General features: G+C 36.3%; 1 protein-coding gene across 8 annotated transcripts in view; it reads left to right on the top strand.

The window, feature by feature from the left end:
- The window catches only part of LOC106658020 (four and a half LIM domains protein 2), a 61,287-nt gene extending 39,755 nt beyond the window's left edge, over positions 1–21,532 (top strand). For 4 of the 8 annotated variants that reach the window (XM_023462022.1, XM_014379833.2, XM_014379826.2 and 1 more), the window contains 8 exons: positions 673–847; positions 1,602–1,835; positions 2,418–2,627; positions 15,590–15,790; positions 16,879–17,053; positions 19,420–19,589; positions 19,667–19,853; positions 19,960–21,532. In XM_023462022.1, the coding sequence (XP_023317790.1) occupies positions 673–847; positions 1,602–1,835; positions 2,418–2,627; positions 15,590–15,790; positions 16,879–17,053; positions 19,420–19,589; positions 19,667–19,853; positions 19,960–20,117 (1,510 nt within the window). In that variant the 3' untranslated portion in view covers positions 20,118–21,532. Of the gene's footprint in view, positions 1–672; positions 848–1,601; positions 1,836–2,417; positions 2,628–4,134; positions 4,298–8,034; positions 9,815–13,475; positions 14,144–14,458; positions 14,916–15,589; positions 15,791–16,878; positions 17,054–19,419; positions 19,590–19,666; positions 19,854–19,959 lie in introns of those variants that run through there. The other 4 variants (XM_014379842.2, XM_014379807.2, XM_014379836.2 and 1 more) reach the window with 4 other exon arrangements.
- The last annotated feature ends 793 nt before the right edge of the window (positions 21,533–22,325 follow it).

A 22,325-nucleotide genomic window follows, 5' to 3' on the forward strand; every position in this document is an offset into this window, starting at 1 on the left:
CATAACAGTATTTTATTTGCTTTTATTTTTCATTCAAGATTTTTTCGTTTAATTTTTTGTTCAAATGCTGACTTTCGTAATTTCTAACATACTAAACTATAAATAAAAGATTTTTCTTGTTTTTGTTGTTGGTGATAAAATCAATCTTATCTTTAAATCATATATAGCACAACACAATATTTCTTGATAATTCATTAAGACGCGTTGGAATATACGGTAGAATTAGTACGATTCGTTTATGAAAAAATTTCAATCTGATATATGCTGAGGCATATCATGAACAATTACTTGGTGGTAACATTAAAGATTCCCCCTTTGTATGTTGACAAAAAAAAGATGAAGAACGTCACGCTAGCGTAACCTTGAAGTTTTATACATTAAAGCAAGCGAGGGTGCGGTCGATGGAATAAAATAGTATATTTAAAAGTTATCGGAAAGCTTTGTGTAGCGATGAATCTCTTGATGAATCGTTGATCAAGTGATTTGCACCCTCTTATCATCACATAATTGCATTTTAAGCATATTACCATAGTACGAGTGTTTTCACATACGTACATCTAAATTTTTAATTCGACCTGTTAGCAAAAATATATCTTGATCATTTTAAAAGTATGTTTTAAAAAATTGAAACGATAAATACACAATAGTAAGAATCAATTTTTATTTTTTCAGAAAAAATTGTAGCAATTGTAAGTGCCCAAGGGAAGCCCACGATGTCTGCCACCATGAATGGGTGTCGGTACGAGCGAGATTGGGGCTCAAGGCTGACGAGACTCCAGAACCCGCCTGTTTCGACCCTCGCGACGCTGGGCTTGCATGGGCTCCGCCTGGTTTACCCTTACATAAAGTAAGTGCATGGCTTATATTCACCTTTGCACAATATACTTCATATGAAGAGTTTCTTTTTATAAAAAGTACGAAATGGGAGCTTTTTAAATAAAGAATTCAACCCTTGCACTTTGCTTCAAGTGAAATTTCGTTGAGCCGTATATTTTAAAGGGGGAAAAGTTCTGGCTTGTTGAGACGACCTCTTCTATTAGATTTTATGGAGACTTTTCCATCTGAATATGGTTTTAATGATAGCGTTGAGATAATATTTTTAAAATTAATGTATTTTTTATGTTCATACGAAAACTTTTCATAAATAAGCAGTAAGTCGTTATATTTTTGTTAGTATTTATTGTTCAATAATATTAATTTAAATCAAAGAAAACAGTGCTTTTGCATTTCTGATTATAAAAGATGAATAAAAACGCATCTATCCATTTAATTTTGAACATGCAGGCAGATGAATGACGTAAGCTAAAAGCTCAATGATTATATTATTGTGTTCTTTCATACCAGTTATGTTCATATAAATTTGAAAAATATAGAGAAAATACTATTGAAACGAAAATTCGCAGCAAACGAGCTGAGCGCGTACCTTTGGCTCGATGCCCAATGGTGTCAATATTTTTGGAAAATCGTCACTTTGAGCGTTGCATCTTCAAATGCTTCAAGTTCTAGGGTCTCGATTTTTCACTAGGGCATTGAAAGTACTTTTTTGAAGCATATGATTTAAAGGTGGAATGGAATAATAAGTTTTGCATTTGCTTTGATAGGTCGAGGAGTACTTTTCGATGCTGCCTGAGATCTCGGTCCCGCGCCTCGGGATGCCAGGCGAGCGTCACCGCGACCGGGAACTGGCGCGACAGCTGCCAAAACAGGACTTGGCGAGGGTCTACTGTCGACACCTCGATCAACAACATTCCCAGAGCGCTGACGACTTCATGGCTGCTCGCAATGAGATTGCCCTCGACATCGCTAGCGTTCAAGAGGTCTTCGACAAGGGCGCGGTAAGTTGATTTAAATCACGGATTGACAAAGAACATCGAAGAGCAGTGAATCGATCATTTTAAAACGGATATTGTTGTGATGATTTGGAAAGTAAAAATATGCCCACCTCGAATGAGCATCCGCAGGAGCAATCGTTGAACTTGACTTAATCTTTTCGCCTCTAATTTTATAGCGTTACAGACGTCATTGTGCTTTCGAGACAAGATAAACGTGTTGCTCAAACAAAGATCGTACTTCAGATTTTATTTAAATTATAATTCTGTTGGCAAGTCGTGTACTTTACTTAGCTTACCAATTAGGAGAGATTTCGATGCTCACTGACAGAATTTCATCGTTTATATTACTTTTAAATTATTGTCAAATATTTGAATTACGCTGCGTTAGTAAAGAGTTGTTATATTCCAGTAAATTTATTTCAAGTAAAGTTACAATTTTTCTGGTGTACTGTTTTCCCATAAAAGCATAAACATCATTGTGTTTGAACCGAATTTAAAAATATCGCATATTGGTTAAAAAATTCAAAGTAATTATATCAGTAAATTTTTAAAGAGTCGAAAATTTACATTTATGGTACATTTCAGAGCTGCGGGACATGCAATGAGCCTTTGAAATACAAAAGCCTCTCCGTTTCAGCGAGCAAAGTGGGACAGTTGTATCATCCAAAGTGTTTCAAATGTATACAGTGCAAAGAATTGCTGGTCGATCTTGCTTATTGTGTTCACGACGATGGGCTTTACTGTGAGAGACATTACGCCGAACAGCTGAAGCCGAGATGTGCAGCTTGCGATGAGGTGAGTTTTTGCTTTTCGATCGTCTTGATAAAATAAATTTTAAAATTGAGAGAATATCTTCATTACCGACGGTCGTACATCAAGTTTTGGGAAGTGACATATCATGTGTCGATAATGTTACCGTCTTTCTTACTGACGCTTCTTTTACGAGTTTGATCTTTTACCGCTATTACTCAATGGAGCTGTTAATAGTCACTTATTGGATTCTTTTTACCTTTACGCATACAGTCATAGACAAATTGAAATTTTATACCCGTACAAAATGTGACATATGTGTGATTATACAAATAACAATTAATTCCTGACATATTGCTCTCATTTTTAAATTCCATATCTAAAAATGTAATTTAGGTTGTTTCCAAAAATACTTGCTCAAATTTCAAAAATAAATCACATTATACTCCTTTTGTACGCTTGAAAAAACTAGTGGAATGTAATTGACGTTGTCACAAAAAAAAATAATATAATTAACTTGTATTATTACAATGTACACCTAAAATTACATAATATATGCGACAAATCGACCACCTGTAGTATCTATACATACATGTCCTTTATTTCAGCGTAGCATTTCGAATTTGATTCTATAGACGATAGACGGCCGACGGTTTGGAGGTATATTAGGCTTATTAATCGCCGTGAGCAGTCACATAAAGGTTCTTAATTGTCAACGTCTTGTCTCACACGGTATTTTCGAAAGAATAATATGCCATGTAGATTTAGCGCTGGCTGAAATATAACTGGCTCTCAGCGGAGAATAGACTGAATGTAAAGCGCACACATCTCTGTTTGAAGCTTAAATCTTGAAGCCACGAAATTAGGCTTTAATAAATTAGCATCATTTTTATACATTGGGACTCGCGCCGTGCTTTTTACCCAATTCGATACATTTGATATGGTCATTGAATGTGATCGTTATTAAGTGAATGCATCCGAAGATGAAGAGCTTTTTGGCCGAGTTGATTTGAACTCATCTCATTACAGAGGTCACATTAACTCATCAATGGAACGGGCGATGAGTCACAATATCGACATTGAAAGTAGTATAAACACGGGGTGATCTACTTAAATTTCGCTATTCGTTCCGATTTCATAGAGCTTACGTCATCGTGCTCACGGCGCAGAGCAAAAGCCTCTTAGCCGTGGGTTTATAATGTTGTAAAGTTTGCGAGCGCGACGCTCAGCGTCATTCATCGATGCGCGAAATCTGGCAATTTTGGCGCGTTTTCGGCATGGTTTACGTGTCGCACAGGCGCGCGGGGGGTAAGAAGATATTTTCGAATTGGCGGATTTTCTCGATGCATTTCTGCATCGCTGAATATGCATGCGCACACATGGCAGCACTTATATACACAAATCGTTTACAGCAGAACAAAATTCTATTTTGAATTGGGCAATCGGATATTGGCTCCCACCACCGGCAGCGACACTTTGTATATGATTTCTAGCAAGCTGTGCATGTCCAGGCCTACCTCGAAGGCACTCAGGCCTTTTATTAGTCAGTCATTGGGTGGTTAGACGAAAACTTAACTAGACGTTTTTAATGAGAAAGCGAAATTTTCGATTTCTTCGACACTCGAAATCAATTCAAGAGTTGTAGGGTGCGAATGTGTAAAGAGAATTTGAGTACATAGTGCGGGTAGGCAATAGTAGAACGGTTCCGAGTCGTGGTAAGTGAACGTTGATTGTTACTTAAAATTCGCCCCGGTGTGATGATTATTGTTCTTTCTTAAATATGTATGACACATCTTCGGATGCATGTGAAATACGTATACAAGTATTTTCTACACGTTACAGCTGTGTATCTTGTTTATTATACTTCTCACGAAATATTTTCATATTTTTAGCATAATAGCTCGCACGGGAGCAAATTTTCAAGATTGATCACTGCTCTTGTTGTTTTTGAGACGCTTCCCGAACGTGGATGTTCACAAAAAATTGGTAATTTTTCATCGAAGCCTTAGGTCCTTTTTATTGACGATGATTATTAAAATGAAGATAATTGCACTAAACGATATTAATTATGATACCATCTGGATACTTCAAGACTTTGTGCCTTTTGTATTGTAAATCTTAATGAATGTACTGATTTTTTCATATGATATTAGAGATCGTCTAATTACTCGTAATTAATTGTGTACTTCTGCACTCGATTATCATTTCTCGAATCAGTTATTTTCAATTCAGACACAAGAATGATAGGTAGATCAGTACATAATTCAATTGCAAATGTCGCAATTTTAAGTAACAGCAATTTTATTTTCTTCGTCTAACTTTGAGCACCACAACTCTATCTATTTTTGGGGCCAATTTGCAAGTTTTTCCAAAATGTTCTCTTACTTTCTAACATTTTCGATTTTTAATACATTGAGAAGAATTCAATTCTTTTTACTGTTCAAAATATTGGACAAAAATCTTGATACTTTATCTATTTCATGTACAAAATAAGTCGCGTCAGATCAAGCAAAAGATGAAGATTTTAATGCTATTTTTTATTCTACTTACTACAACAAAAACATGTACAGAACTTAGAAGCATTTAGTTATTTTGAACCGTTCTGGAAGATCAGTATAATGAGACAAATGACGACATGTGAATCTGGTAGACGAAGTTTATAATTGCGATATGTCCCACATATAACACATAGCAATTTCGTATTTGTGCAATGTTTCTTCTAAAAATGATTGAAAAATACTGGGTTCTTTCTATGATTTTGAAATTTGATTTTGTAGACCAAATGTTAAAATTTTGAAATATAACTAATTCAATATTTTACGCAAGCATAAATTATGAAAATGTGTAAAGTCCTTGAAAATATTTATAGAGTTTTAAAGTCGATATTTTTATAATTAAACAAATTTAAGCAATAAAATTTATTTAGTTAACCATGAGAAACTTGAATAATCATTGATTTTTTGAATAAGCAGAGCAGTTTTACTAAAATATACTTACTAAAAGCTGATCGATCGTCGTTTTAAAAGATTTTTCTATTTTTACAAGCATCGTTGTTCATGTACAAAATTTGCCAAGTCTAATATTTTTTGTTCAGTAGCATAATGAAATTACGGGTTTGTTTGTGTAATCTATGAATAATTAGACCTTTATTACATAGCTCTGTTATTCGAATGAAATTAAGCGATACATACAAGAATCAACACCATTGGCTATTTTTGAATTACAGCAACTTACAAATATCATACTACACTTATCAAGTTTGTCATTTATCGGTTGTTGAACAAGTTATCTTATGAAAAAATTACGTAGAATCAAACACATGGAAGATTTAAGAACTTATCTTTGATAGTGATAGTGGTTAGTTAAAAAAATTTAATTAATATTCATCTTTCAAAGGGCCAACTATTTTTAATTGATATTTATAGATAATGTATTTCAGTAGGCTATTGATGCTTCACGCATAAAACACAACATTCAATGTCAATGTCAAGAAGACAGTTTTTCAATTCTTGGTTTGCTCAAATGCAACCAAAGATGTAAATATTGAGCTATACAGAAATTTTTTTCAACAAAAATCCATGTAATGACGAAAAAAATGCGATCTCTTCTAATTAGGAATTATTTTGGGCCTTACAATACCTTAAGGATTAAAAACTTTCTCAGAGTACGTATTCATGTCCGAACTGATATAATAAAATTTTGGAGAGACATGCCCCCACCCCGTCTCTCCCACTCCTCGAAAAACTCACCAAAAAGTATAAAAATTGCTGATATATTTAAGCGTGATGCTATTTTCAGAAAAATTTGTGATACTTCGCGTTTCTATGAGTTAATTTTAACTTTTTATTCGCGCCGAAAAATTCACACTTTTATACATACACTCATACTGGAAGAAATTCCAATTTGATGTGAATGAGAAATGATTTGAAAATGTGGAAACACACTTGCGGGCATATTGCTAGGTTGGCGGAAATTTGAGATTTTTTAAATATAAAATGCCACGATATAGTGTCGAGTCTCGAACTTTTGCACACGGTTCATTGAGCTTTTTTTATCTGTAAATTGGCAATGCACCTTGAAAAAATTTGCAAAGAAAATTTGAACTTGTTATCTTAAATGAGATTCAATATTAAAAGTTTTCTAAAGACGTTAGTTAATCATCAAATTTCAAAAGTCAAATGTATTTATTGCTGCATACGTATTGCTTGGTAGGGTCGAAAGTAATGGATCGAGGCGAACCCAGCTAATAAATCGACTCGAATTAAATGACGATCAGTTCAGGTTATTGCTCTTTGGCATTTTTACATAATGATGATACATCGAAAATTTTGTACAGAACTTTTAATTGTTAGCATTAAATATAAATCATAAATTTGCGAATGTCAAAAATCCTTTAGTAAGTTATAAGTATAAGTTTAGGTCGAATGTAAAAGGTCAAGATAGCTTTGGGTCGTCGCGTGTGATCCACGTCGAGTTCAGAGCAAATAAACATACCACACACGGCAGTGGTGTATATAAGTCGGTTATTATAATCACTTTGAGCTTGCATCGAGCTTGCGCGCGTCTCGCTGAATCTAAATCGGTCGACAGAAAAGGGGCTTTCGAAATCCGGCCACAGCACAGCAGGCCTACCAGTAGACTGTACACATATACTATATGTACAAGCTCGTCGCGCGTATACAGCCGACCATGGCCACGTCCGATCATCGGACCGAAATAACGCCTATATAAAAGTCAAACTGGCGATAACGCGAACTCAACCAATCTGAACTTTTTTTTGCGCAAAAAATTGTCTTGATTTCGCGCTTTCAATGGCTTTCATGAGAACATATGCTGAATTAAGTGCATGTTTATTTTCATAATCACATGTCAACGTTTCGAAGGTGCTCATCTAGTTTTTCGTACTCGTTTCGTTGTTTTAAAGTAAGCAGAATCGTATGTGTCAGCTCTTAATAATTTTTTGTGGACTATAATGTAGTTTCAAGTATAGATTATTTAATCGAATAAAGCTATCGGCTTACAAAAAATGTTATCATTGGAACTGTCAAGACCAACACGAGTAAACTTTACTCATTTCTCCTTTTTTCTCTCTCGCTCTTTCTTTATTTCTATTTTCTACTTCTGCACGTGCGTCGTTGCAGCCTCTTCTACCATTATAAATGACGAGCGATCGGCTCGGCCAAGTGCACGTCGGGCTTAATCAAGTCCATTTCCCTTACGATCGATTCTATACCTGTTTCTCATTATTTTAAGGTCTGTACGGACTCTTTCAGGCATAACAGTAGTACAAATGATTTAGGGTATCTCGATTGATCTACTTTTAGCCTTTCCGAATCTTCGGCTTTTATAATGTAGATGCATCGGGGTATTAGAGAACGACGTATTTAGAGCTCATTTGGCCAAATAGCAACTCTCAAGTACAAATGCAGCCAGCCTGCCGCTGCAACTGCAGAATAAAGTCATCGGCAGTTTAGCAGGCTCTGCTTCGCGTCACGGAGCACTAGACCGTTTTTCATTGTGCCGTTATACTCCCGAGCAACATAGAAAAATAATAATAAATAAAAAAAAACGTCAAATATAGTAACGTGTGTTAATCATGTATAAAAATGTTGCCCTAAAATAGAATAAAAGTGGGTGGAGGTGTGCGTTCGCCGCTCCAGTCGACCATTCAAGTGTACGGCTAACTTTTTACGCAATCGACGAGATATGCGCCTTAATTGAATCTAATTAATGCTAAAAAATGACGATGGTGACGATCTCTCGTGCGTGCGCGTGTGCTTTATTTTTTTTTTGCATAACGTCATAATGTGCAGGTGAGGCTGACGTTCGGGGAGGCTCTTGTTTGAATGTATAGAAAAATCGAAAAATGGTGTTACACGATCGACAGTAAGTCCAGCCAGAAAGTGATTGTTCCGTTTGCCAAAAATTTGCTTGAAATGTGAGCAGGTCAAGAAAGAGACTGTGAAAGAACAGCAAGTGTCATTATGGGTCTCCAGCTGTCGGTACTGCTCGGTTGTATTGGCGCCGTAGAGCTGATCGCCTGCCTCAAGCACGTGACGGTTTGCGTGCTGAATGTCAACAACGAGGAGAGCTCGAGCTGCAGCATCGACTACTTTCATCGAGCCAAGGTATTCGACGACGGCTTTGTTTTGCTCGATAAGCCTCCGCTGAACAAGAGGCCGCAGAACAAAAGCTGCAAGGAGATCGAGGCCATTCTCAAACGCAACCGCTCCGATCCGGATATTCTGTGCATAGGCCCAGTGACGGCTGATGAATATGTGCGCGTGCCCAGCCCATTGGCGTTTGGCGTGGACGACGTCGAGATCTTCGGCGAATCATCGGACGCTTGCTCGTCGCTCCTCGAATCGAGCAACGAGAGCTCCGTGATAATGTCGCGAAAATCAAACGACGCCTGCTTGACCGTACCCCCGGCGAGATGCGCGCGCTCCTCCACCGACGTCTCGTCGCTCGCCGATGACGTTGACGCGGCAGCTGCTAAAAACAAACTGGCCGTGCCAAAAAAGCTCGCGAGACGTTCAAGGACTCCCGAAGCCCGTCTAGGCTTCGACGATTATGGTCAAAATGTGGAAATAGCCGAGGAGAGTCAGCCAAAAAGAAAGTCAACGAGAACCGTCATGACCCAGTCGAAACGAACTTTTCGACCCAAGTCAGATTTGATGAAATCAGCCGAGAATCTCGCGAGCTCGCGAAGGTTGACGAAGCGTCAGCGTGAACCCGAGCGCTGCAAGTCCGAGATCCAATTGAGACCGGTACGCGACGAGTGGACCAACACGTCTCCCTACAATAGCGACACCAACAGCTGCGCTGCGCTGCGCTCGACGTCCAAGCCAAACATATCGGTACTTATACAGACGAGCTTCGACGATAAAGCTCGCTACTCCGAGAGTTGTAAGGCGCAGAACGTATGTTCCAATTGCCTGTGTCAAAAGTCCCCGGCTAAACAGCCCGGGGCTTGCAGCAACGTCGAAAAGAAACGAACGCCGCTCAAAGTATCGAGTTTCGAAGAGGCCTCCGACGACGATTACTCTAAAGTAGTCCAACTGATGAGAAAGAGGAAGAAAGATGCGGGAGAAAATTATGGCAAATCACCGATTGAGAGTAATGAATCCTACGATGATGAGTACTTGGATGCTAACGAAGGGGCCCCAACGTCCACCGACGCTGCCATACAGTTCAACATTCCCGATCATTCTGCTAATCAATCCTTTTGGGTAGGGTAATTCAACCCTCTGGTCTGAGCTAGCGTAGAAACAAAATCCGATGTATAACGGGAATAGATATACATGCTATATAGATGCATGAATGAAAAATAGATAATATAGCCGTAGTGGAATAGTACTTGTTTGTGTATGTATGTGCGTTGACCTGCGTTGTAATACGTAATAAATGTGATTAAATACGTTCCATTGAAATTTTTACAACACTTGCTTATAGCGCATGTTTTTCTCCTCATTTTACTAAAGCTGCATAAAAATTATACTTCTAAGATGTCAATGAACATTCATTTCTATCGCATAATATTTCATCTTAAAATTAAGATTAATGAATAATAAATGTTATATGAAACGTAAGAAATTATATAGCCAAAGGCAAATTAAACGTATCATTTGAAGTTATGAATTAAAACATTGTATAATTGACGCACCCGATGTCAGTAAAGCATGAGAAAAGTTTGACTTGAAATTATACTTAAATAGATTTTCACGAATTTTCACTGATTCTTTGGCCAAGCTAACAAAACTTTCTTCTGATATTTGTACTGAAGTGTAAAAGAGATTTTTGTAAATTATAAATCTTTCGGTTGAGAGCGGTCTTATAAAAGTTCTGTACATTAAATATAGTAATTTTCATAATCAAACGCGAACGTCATTGAAAAACTATTCATCTCCGAATGAAAAAGATGAATAACATAATTTTCAATTAATTGCGTCACGCCTTTATAAAACGTCAATTCGTTATCAGTGGATGCTCGATTATAAAGTTTTGGTACAAAAAGTGACCTCGCCAAAGAATCTCTCGCAATCGAAGCTTTGTAGCAATCTCGTGCGGTGGGCGCGTAAGCGTAACGCGTGCGCTCATTGGTGTCGTGTGCCACTCGCGTGCGTGCGTCGCGTCTCCAAAAATATCAATCTCAAGCTCCTTACCCGTGATCTTGTTGTGCGGCTACGAGATCGATATGAACACACTTCTCCACTGATCGACAAGTCGTGTTCAACATATTTTTCAATCTAAAAGCTCTTTTATAGAAAATACTTATGCAGCTGATTGATTAGAATTTCACGGGAGATGTGAATCGAACAAACACACAGAAGGTCCTGTTGATTATCCGGTATCATTTAGATAAAAATGATTTTCGTTCATGTAATTTAAACGGGTTCGAAATACTTAGTTTCACTAACCTCTTTAAGCCAATTGCGTAGCTAAAAAATACCCGTTAGAAGTCTAGTTTAGTTGCCCTTGGCACCAAACGTTATGTTTCCGTGGCACTTCGACAGTTCTTCCAAGTTATCAATTATAAAAGTAAAATCTAGGTGAAACGTCAAGACGTTACTCTAGCTTGACACTATGATAAACGTCGTTTTTCCATTTAATTAAGAATTAGTGAAAATTGTAGGATCTAGTAACTTCTCAGCTTAGATTTTAAAAGCCTCGCGAGTAAGATTTTTACGAGAAAATCGTTTTCAAATATAGACGAAGTCTCGTATATTTTTCGCCTTGCGACTGCCTCTTTCTTGAACGCGAATTTCGAATTTCTGTCTTTGACGAATGAAAAACGTCATGACTCGTAAACATCTTTATAAAATGAACATTTTTTCACTTTATTCCCGTGGAAAATTATTATTGGCGATGCGAATCCGAGCATTCCTAACCCAATTTGTTCGTGTGGACTGGAAGACACTTGCACACGACCCGACTTTCCTTAACTTATTCGATTTTGACCGTACTCCGCAGATTCTATTTTTCTTTGGGAACCACCTGTACTTGGCCCGATGCCGTCAGATTTTTCGACTATTTCTCTCTCTCTCTCTCTCTCTCTCTCTCTCTTGCTCTCCCTCTTTCTCCCCTTTTTTGGTATTTTAAATTTATTCAGTCGAACACTTTTAAATGCTTTGTTTATTTAATCTAATTATTGTCTACGTTGTTTTCAATACATTTTACCGAATATTAACTAAAATATTTATTTAACATTACAATTATCATCGATGGATGTATCTATGTGATATTTAAAACTATTAGTATAAATATTTGTTCAAGAAATTTAGGTGAATTTTCATGAAACAAAGTGTACATAAAAAGTTTTTAGTTTGAGAAAAGCTCAATTTAAACGTTGTTAAAAGTTCGATAAAAGTTCGCAAATCAAATCAATTTATACGTTTAATAAAGCCAATGCACTAATGGCTCGATGAGGAATAACGAGAGATTATAGCAATATGTGTCAAATAAAAAAGTATGCAAAATTACAATTTAAGTTGAAAAGTGCCTAGAGTAGAGCGCGAATTCCAAAAATATAACGCTGTTCCAACGATCAAAGGCGACGGGCGCGTGGGGGCCACGCGCTATATAGTCGAACTTGCGGAAAAGTTATACGCGAAAGCTCCGACTGCACACGGCACGCTCGAACACATCGATAAAAGTTAAAACTCGCGTGTGCCAGACCGCACATGTCTGCGTAAGCGCGCGCGTATCTGTGTGCGTATGACACGATGATGATCACGATGATGATGATGATGATTATGAAGATGACGAGCTCTGGTCCAAAATAACAATATTACCGAATCATGAGCATCGATACATGTGATGTAATATTGCTATAGCGGTTTCTATAGTTTTTTTCTCGTGTTAGGCTTGAGGTGCTGTGTATACATTTTTTTTACCTTATCCACGCGAAAAGCAAAACGCGTTAGCCATTTTTATGACTCAGCCAATTAGGAACACACCAAACTCGATTTTTCGATCAAGATGATATTTTATGGGTTCGCATCCGGAAAATCAATCGAAATTAGATATTTTGATAAATCGTTATTTTTATCCGCTCAAAAACATGTTTTCATTTTCTTTGCTTTTCTAGATTCGTAAATAATTCATCCGTTTCTACGTGTATTCAAAATGTTTGCCGAAAGCGCGCATGTGTAATGATCAATGGATTCGAGTCGTGAATATCGTTTGTTTTTTGTACATCGCATTTACACAGCACACGTAGCGTTTCCTGCGATTTAAATGCAAGTTCATACTGTTTATTTTGCCAAATAGTTAATGGTCGCGAACGCAGTTGCAAACAAATTTGTGAATTTCAAATTTTAGTTTTGCGGAAAGAAAGTCAGAAATGAAACTTGGCGCATTGGATTTGTTCGTTATTACTTTTTGGATCTGAGAACACATTGAGTTATACAAGAGTATGCATTCAGATTAAATATATCTTACTAATGAGGAAAGAGGAAATAGTAAAAAAATGGTCCTATTGTTCACACTCACAAATTTAATGAAAATACAAAACAGAAATTTAATGTGCTTGATCAAAAACTCGAATGGTCTAGAGTGAGATTGATTTTTCTATATTTTTCACTATTCGACGTAATTTGGTAAATGCTGGAAATCGTCGCATTCTAGAAAATTAAGCTTTAAAAAAAGTCGAATGCTTGTTCTTACACCAGCTGGGAAACTTTAGTTTAAGAACATATGGTGTGCTTTCCACCAAGTATTATTAGAACTTGAAAACGTGAAAAAAGTTTTATCTGAATGTCCATTTTCTTGGATTTCTTGGGGTGGCGCCTGCAAACGAAAAATGTCCATAAAAATAATAACTGTGGCTGTAAAGTATCGGGTAAAAAGAAAATGAAAAGATGAAGAAGATGAAGAAGATGAAGAAGACGAAGAAGACGAAGAAGACGAAGAACAAGAGGAAGTTGTGAATTGTAGAAGGGATAGAGGCGAGTTTGCAGCACAGCTACGCCTTGTGTGTACTTTTACAATGTGCAAAAGCAAGACAGAATGGCGAACACATGGAGGGGAGATATAGAGAGCGAGAGTTTGCTCACTCTTTCTCTCTCTCTCTCTCTTTCTCTCTCGTTCTGGAGAGGAGATTCTGTATTATATGCGTGTGTATGCGTATTCAGCGGTTCGCCAAAAATAACTCTCTTTCTCTCTCTTTTGCTCCAAGTCCGAGTAAGAACAGCCTATGGAGATGACGACCCAGAAGAAATCCTAGATCGTCGTCAGTCAGTCGACAATCGTCGAGAAAGCAACGTGCGCGACACGCAGAGGCAGACGATAATTCAAATTGTGTACACCGCCAGCCACGGTGTTGTTTGTATAGAATAAAGCGAGCGAAGGACAGAGTAATATCGTCTCATTATGGCGGACGTAGACAGCAGTGTAGTGTTCACGACGACCAGTACCGAGCGCAAAACGCGAAAAGTGAAGAAGACGACCAAGCGCAGGGAGAGCAGCGACCAGAATGCCTCCGAGGTCACGATCACGGAGCTCGACACTACCCAATCGAGCAATAACAATAATCAGAACGTCAGCGGCGCCATCGACGAGTATGTGCTGGCTGGGATATTCCAATGCTGCTGCTTCTCCTTCTTATTTTTCAATAAATTATTCACTTTTTATTTGATGATGGTTTTGTTTATGAGTTTGTTCCGCGCTTTTATTAAGGTGTCACGCGTTAGAGACAGAGAAAAAGAGAGGAAAAAAATGGCACGCGACTCGGAGCCGCTTGATTTTTTAAATGGCCCGCCTGATTAAGGTAGGCGCGCTATCATTCGATTCATTGCGAACACTCGTTAATGGATGTTTCGTGCGTGCTTTTAGTGAACGTCTGAGAAATGAAAATTCAAGTGACTTTTTTCATATGAGTGCTCAATTTCACGTAAAAAAGTGTGTCTCGTTCAAGTGCATTATAATGTACAAAAACACAAAAGTACACATGAATTTTGATTCAACTAAATTGATAAAAGAAGAGTCATTTTATACCGATGAAATAATCTGGCCAGTAAAATCGCCAGTAAAAGTATAATATCTACAAAAAGTTAACAAAGCATCATCAAAATAAAAGTGTCAAAAAACATGTAGAAAAACCTTTGAGAACAATGTTTTATACATATCATTAAAAAGTTGTTTGAACCCCCACTCCTTTTCGCGAGCATGTAGCACTTGTTAAAAAGAACTAATTATAATAGTACAGTAGTCGAAACTTTATAAGTAGCTCATTTTAATGATTGAGGCACAAATATATTTTCGCTGAATATTCATTTCACATGTCAAATAATAAAACAAGCTCAGCCAGCACATACACAGCACTAAACTAAGGTACATACTTCAAGACAATGTTATAATATATATTTGAATCAACTCTACAATAGCCACTCCGTATATACCAAAAAATATAAATTGCAAAGAAAGTCTTTCATAATTACTTGACCACTGACCCTACAAATGCATCCAAGTTAACATGCAATAAAATTACTATTTAGTTTAAGCTTGTGAAAAGAAGTTTAACTTCATAATTATACTTTTTAATATTATAGACGAAATGTGATTTTTTTGCAATTATTTCACTACTTAAGTGATCTTGGATAAACTTGTCAAAACATAAAATCAAAAGTCAGTTATACTAGAACCACGATTAAATATGAACAAAAAATATATAAGTCAACTATACATGCAAGTATGAAGCACTGACCAAGTTTACAGAAAACAATGATGTACTAAATAATTGCATTATATAAAAATTCCACCAGTATCTAATGATGTTATACTGGTTTCATCAATATGTAAATATATGTCACCTCCTTAATTTTGCCCCTCAATAATTAGTGTGTCCCCTTTCAATAAAAATGTCCTCGTAAAAAATTGACAAGATTAAATGTGAAGTTCCGGTAAGCCGGGAAACTTTCCTGAAAGTCCATCTCGAGAGCGAGTATTTGTCCCTCTTTATGCAATGGGTGAAATAGCATTTGAGTAATTAATGGTCGTTTTTACAGTTGATTTTCAGTGGCGAGTACACGAAAGCAATGAACAAGGACTGGCATAGCGGCCACTTCTGCTGCTGGCAGTGCGACGAATCGCTGACAGGTCAGCGTTACGTCCTGAGAGACGAGCATCCCTACTGCATCAAGTGCTACGAGAGCGTATTCGCCAACAATTGCGAGGAGTGCCACAAAATCATTGGCATTGACTCTAAGGTACGATTGCTCTTGTTTTCATATTTTTTTCTTTGCCCGTGGCTTGATTCCTCGTGCCTAAGAGTATTTTTAAAAACGATGATACGTGTTACGCGTTCGCGCGAATAACATTGTAACGTAATCCATGGACTGTTTATTATTTCTGGCTCAGCCGTATGGCGGCTGTACGCCGGCCCGTGTCGCAAGCTTTATGCCAGCCGTCGAACTTTCGAGTGTCCCTCTTTTCTTCGGGCTATATGCGAGTATGCACACTTATGATTTTCAAGCTTGCGAAGCTGCACGCGCGCCATGCTCCGAAATCCAAGAATAGCGGAAAGTCGCGCCGACTATTCTCGACGTGCGTGCGCTCGCGACGCTGATCCAGCGATCTCGTTTTTCTATCCGAACGATACTCTTCGCAAGCCGCTCCTGATGATCATTTTCCAACTATTAAATAAATTCTTATTCAAATTCATATCCAACCAAGTTTTTTCTACGTGAAAGTCTCTTATCTGGATTATTTGAATTGTTAGCGGATTTTTAGTTTATCATGAGTGAGCTTCGACAACAATTTTTATCAAACCAAACTTCAAGGCATCATCTGGAAATATCAAATTGATTTACACCAAATAGAGATAACTCTTACGTAGTTCAGTTCAACATTTTCAGTAATTCGCGAAATGTCGTGCCAGTTATAAGAACATCCATATGCTCATTCCTAGAAATAGCATTCCTGTACTCGTAGCCGCATTTGACTTGATAATTTTTTCGCAAACTTTATACTATTTTCGTGAAACTTGTACTCTAATAAAAATCGAATAATTGTAAATTGCCAAAAAATGTAACTGCTGCACTAAAATATTTCAGCTGGTTTTGAAATAATTTTAAAAACAAACTATTGAAACGGTTTTTATTGTAGAAACGTGTTACCAATATTTTATTTCTAAAATTAATACTGTGAGTACTACTTCCGATCTCTATTATAAAAGTAAATACGATAATTTCGGAAATTTGCAAAAAAACGTGTGCGAAAACAGTTTCGTTCTAAATTCTTTCACATTTTTTCAGACCCTCAAAATTACAAAATTCTAATAATATGTATTACACAGGATTTGTCATACAAAGATAAGCATTGGCACGAGGCTTGCTTTCTCTGCAGTCGTTGCAGAGCATCTTTGGTGGACAAACAGTTTGGCAGTAAAGTAGATAAGATTTATTGTGGCAACTGCTATGACTCCCAATTTGCGAGTCGTTGCGATGGATGCGGCGATGTTTTCCGTGCTGGTACGTATTTATTATTCCATGTAACATTTTTCAAAAGTATATATCTATTTTATTCGTTGCATTGCTGTGTGATATGCATTTAACTGAATATTGTCAAATTTTAAAAAGCAACATGAATTATACAACTATGATGTGGGTACTAAATTATACTTATTATCAACTCAAGGTCACGCTAGTTAACCTATGAAAGAAATGTTATTATTTTCTATAATATGGTAAATTGTGTACGAATATATTCTGGCGAACAAAACGTACACAATTAATAGAGTTTTTTTTTTAATGTCTTGATGTATTAGAGAAATTTTGTTAATGCGCGCAGAAATATAAAGGTCCCTGAAATATATGTGTCTCTGATAGATTACTAATTTTTCTACAACGCTTCATTATTACTTTTATTAAAAATCTCTTCATTTATTTCTTATCTTGAAGAAACACGAAGTGCTTGAATTGTAAAACATTTTATGGAACTAATTTATTTTAAAACTAGAAAGAGCACAATTATAATATGAGATTGAAAAATGCCACACCTGTAAGAAGTCAAAATTGTAACTATCAAACATTAAAATGCTTTTGCGCACTAAAAGTATTTGAGACGTGAAGAGAGTGCTTACATCAAATATATTTGAATAATAATAATCTATACTGTCCGTAAATTTATTAATTTTTTGGCGATTTCTTAAACGAAAAATCTTCTTTAACATCATCTCGAAGTATTAAATAATTTTCAAATCTATTACCTGGAAAATGACATGGATCTGTTTATGTTTTTAAAAAGGTGCATTAATTAATTGGGTAAATGGAGAAATTCACAAAATTATAATCTTTTGGCTGTCGCGTAAACGTGAAGTGTGTTAAAATGTGTATCATAAATATTCAAGAGAGTATCTCGAATTTTACACGTGCGCACAGAATATGGTTCACGAATTCAGCGTCCGTTTCCGCAAAATTAAATAAGCTTCAAAATTACCTATCAGAACGCTAATTAAACGAAGGTTATACAATATGTGGGTGCGCTGATATTGCGTACTCAAATAATTAATACGAGAAAAAAAGACCGCGAGGTTCAATAAAATTTTGTTCAAATATATCAGTTAGATTAATTGATTAATCCCAGTTCATCGCCCATACGTATGACTCAATTGTTCCCCCGCTCGTATTTCACCATTAAAACAAAAACAGCTTGGCCTTCAGCTCTATTACATTTCATTAGATAATCGATAAATTGTCTTTCAATGAACTTGAGCAACTCCAAATACGGACTATCGAATGCCCATTTTAAAAATTACTTCTACGTTAGCTCCCCCCTTCAATTAATCGGTGGTAGGAGTCGGGTGATTTTATTAGACGGATAAAGGCTTTTTACATGGTAAATTAAAGGCAACTTGTTTTTGTTGTACCCTCTTCTCATCCCGGAAGTTTTAATGTGGTCGAAGGAGTAGGATCGCGTACAAAGAGAACTGGAAGCCTATGAAGCAATGGTTATTTGGATAAGATACACAGTGTTCCGCGTGACTCCAGACCAATAGCTTGACTCGAACGAATAATAAGCTGCACTGAAGCTTCGAGTGTAGACTTGAATTGTTAGTTCAAATTTTCGAGTGTCGCGAATTAGCCCTAATACTTTAAAAGAATTAAGTTTTAAAAACCATGGCCTGGATCACGAGTCCCCGACCGCGCGTTACCGTGGTTGATAGTCTAAACGATCGGCTGACAAATCGCCTAAAAATCCGCTCGCCAACGCCGACGATCAAGCGGCCGATCTATCAACATTTGCATCATCACCACTGCTCTGGCTGCAGCGAGCGCAAATTGAATTTTGCTCGCCAAAGCGGCAGCGAAACGGACATCGCCGTTATTAGCACGATTCCTCTGCAGGGCGATGCTTTGTTTCGCTGCAGCAAGGGTATCTTTTGTCGCATGGGCGATTGGAGATACGCCGAGCCAGGTGATTTTTATCCTCGATCCTTTCTATAAGCTTCGTTTATAAATGTCTTTCCTAAAATAGTATGCCAGTAAATATTAACGGAAATGAGAGAAAATCACAAAGAAAACTCTCATCAACTTTTAAATTTCATTCAAAAAATATACACTTGCACCAGCACATTGGATATAATATTATCAATCGATTGATTAATAAATATAAAATTAATATAAGTTTCGAAGTGAAACGTTATATTGATCATCATTATTGTTATTAAAAGCAAACATATTGAGTTTGACATAAATCACTCAATAAATAATACAAATATAATACAATAAAAACCAATTATAAAAAACTGCATAAAATAAAACGACTTTAGCCACGCTCTGTAGCAACGCATTCTTAACTTTTAAGTCAATAACAATTTTTTCCACTCTAATTAAAGGTACCAAAAAGATGGAGTATAAGACCAGACAATGGCACGAAAAATGCTTCTGCTGTGTCGTCTGCAAGACGCCCATCGGCACCAAGAGCTTCATCCCACGTGAGCAAGAAATCTACTGCGCTGGATGCTATGAAGACAAATTCGCTACCCGTTGCATCAAGTGCAATAAGGTAAGACAATATTTTTGGAAAATAAATTAATGACTTGGAAAATTGTAAACTAAAACTTTCTTTCGTTTTGGCACCAGATCATCACTAGCGGAGGTGTGACATACAAGAACGAGCCATGGCACAGAGATTGCTTCACCTGCACTCACTGCAATCAATCACTCGCCGGCCAAAGATTTACATCTCGCGACGAGAAGCCCTACTGCGCCGAATGTTTCGGCGAGTTGTTCGCCAAGAGGTGTACTTCGTGCACAAAACCAATTACCGGTGAGTGTCTAAAAATTGGTCCAGTGACTGGCTTTGCTCAGTCGTCTGGTTTTTTTCTTCGAATTGTAAAATGATCACGGATTTTTTTGCTTTGACATGCACACAGGCATCGGCGGTACGCGCTTCATCTCTTTCGAAGACAGACACTGGCACAACGATTGCTTCATTTGTGCTGGATGCAATACCTCTCTCGTGGGACGTGGATTCATCACCGACGCCGAAGACATCATCTGTCCAGAGTGCGCCAAGCAAAAGCTCTCATAAATCAACCACTAAATTATGTATGATTTGAGCTAACAACAACGGCAGTATCAACAACAAGTTTTAAACGATTTGAGATGATATTTTCAAAAGCACAATGTTATCATCGAATGGACACGGTTCACTAAACGTAACTCTAGCTGTAAATGACAACACTTCTTTTCCTTGAAAATAACATTTTATATCAACATTGTCTTCTGGTGGTACATCGATTTTACTGACGATGGTCAGTTGCTTCAATAAAATCATGATGATAAAATCACCATTTAAATAATATTCTATTACTTAACAGCTCGACTGAACTTGAATTATTGCATGCAAGTTCCTTTTGAGTCCAAGCAAATGCTATTATCAATTTTAAAGCAGGATTTCTGTTATCATTGCATTAATTCATGCCTAAAAAAATTGTCATAAACGTTTCAGTTTAATATATAAGCAATGACAAAGTATGAATAAACGTCAATGAGATGCAACAATCAGTCAGAGCTTCGTTTAGAACCACAACATCGTTACATAAAATTAGAAAAATGTTTAAAAAACATTAAAAGTAATACATATTTACTAATTGTGCGGCTCTACTTAAAATATTGTCGAATTTTCGAACAACGAGAACTTTAATAACGCTAACGAAAAATAAAAAAGAATTAAGTTGACTAGCAACAGGTGCTGTTGCGATGTTTTTATTCATTAATATATAATAATGTTGTTTTCCTGCTTTGTATACATAAATATATAGACAAAATAAAAATAATTATTTATTAATACGCTATAAAATATATACAACAGAAGTTTATAAATATCCATGTAGTTACTCTATTTTTATGTATCAACAACTAAAACGAATAAAAAATTATGCAGATATTTTCAACGCGCACAGGAATCATTTTAATTCACGCGAAAATATATCGCAGTTGGATTGTATGGGTAATGCTCATTTTGTGGAATATGTTTATTGCTTCTATAAAAAGTGCAATGAGCCCACCTGTGTTACGCGTTGATTCTTTTAAACCTATTTTTTCGAAAGTGTTTTAAAATATATTGTTTTTCTTTCTTTTAAGAACTGCTTTGTTTTTGTTGTCCAATCGGGTGGAGCATTTCTAGATGAATGAAGAAAAATTTTAATTGAACATGCGCGTGGTAGCAGGTTTCTGAATGAATAATGACCTTTCGTTAATTGCAGACTTTCAAAAAAATTGTCTGCTACAAAACTAATGCCTTGCAAATGTAGTAAATTTATAATTATGTATAACATTATCGAGGAAATATCAAGGCACTCACAGCGAATAATTGAAAAAATTATATTTTAACTTGTTGTAGTGGCGCACCTGATACAGGCATAATACTCATTATGTATATCTTGATGTATTGTGAGATCTTGCAAAAATAAAGTTTATCGAGTATATGACAAGACCTATAAATTATGTTTTTAAAGACCATTGACTTAATTCTGAATATCACTTATTTATTGGTAGCATAATTTGAGACCAAAATAAATATTTATACCCTTCTTTTAATTATACCATTCAAAGCTGCACTTGAAAACTCAAATGTATAAGAATATAAATTAATTTTAAAAGTTCTTTTACAACTATAATTTTTACATTTTGTGAAGGCAAAGCCAATTGTAATGTTGTGTCGAATAAGTTACCAAATTTTCAATTCGACATGGATCACTCTCATAAAAACTAAATCAAAACGTGCACAATTCAGTCAATATAGTAAAATGATACTTATGACTATTCGGAGTACTGAACGTCAAAAATCACGTGGCTAAATCAAAAAGTTCGGGCTACTTGAAATAAATCGATCAACTCTACGTTACAAAAAATTAATTTCATTTGTCATAAAAACTAAAAATTATGTGAATGTAATAATGTAAATTATTTTTTCGCGATACACGAAACGAATTTTCGTAAGATTAAAATGAAAGAAGGTTGAAAAATTTTTTTAATTAAACTAGTACCATAACTCAATGTAAATATAAAATATAAATTTCACTCAGTGCAGCAATCGTGCCATCACACGAAATAGAACACGTTAATTTTAGTGACATGACCAACATTTTTAAGAGAGGAAATGATGGATACTTAAATTTGTGTACATATCAGATTTGACATTGCGTTTTCGTTTTGCTTTGTTTAAAAGACATCAAAAAAATATTGGATTTTCGAATTTAAAGATTTTTTACGAATAATCATGAAATATTAAATA

The sequence above is a fragment of the Trichogramma pretiosum genome, unplaced genomic scaffold (genome assembly GCF_000599845.2).
Source record: "Trichogramma pretiosum strain Unisexual culture from Peru unplaced genomic scaffold, Tpre_2.0 scaffold52, whole genome shotgun sequence".
Taxonomy (NCBI): domain Eukaryota; kingdom Metazoa; phylum Arthropoda; class Insecta; order Hymenoptera; family Trichogrammatidae; genus Trichogramma; species Trichogramma pretiosum.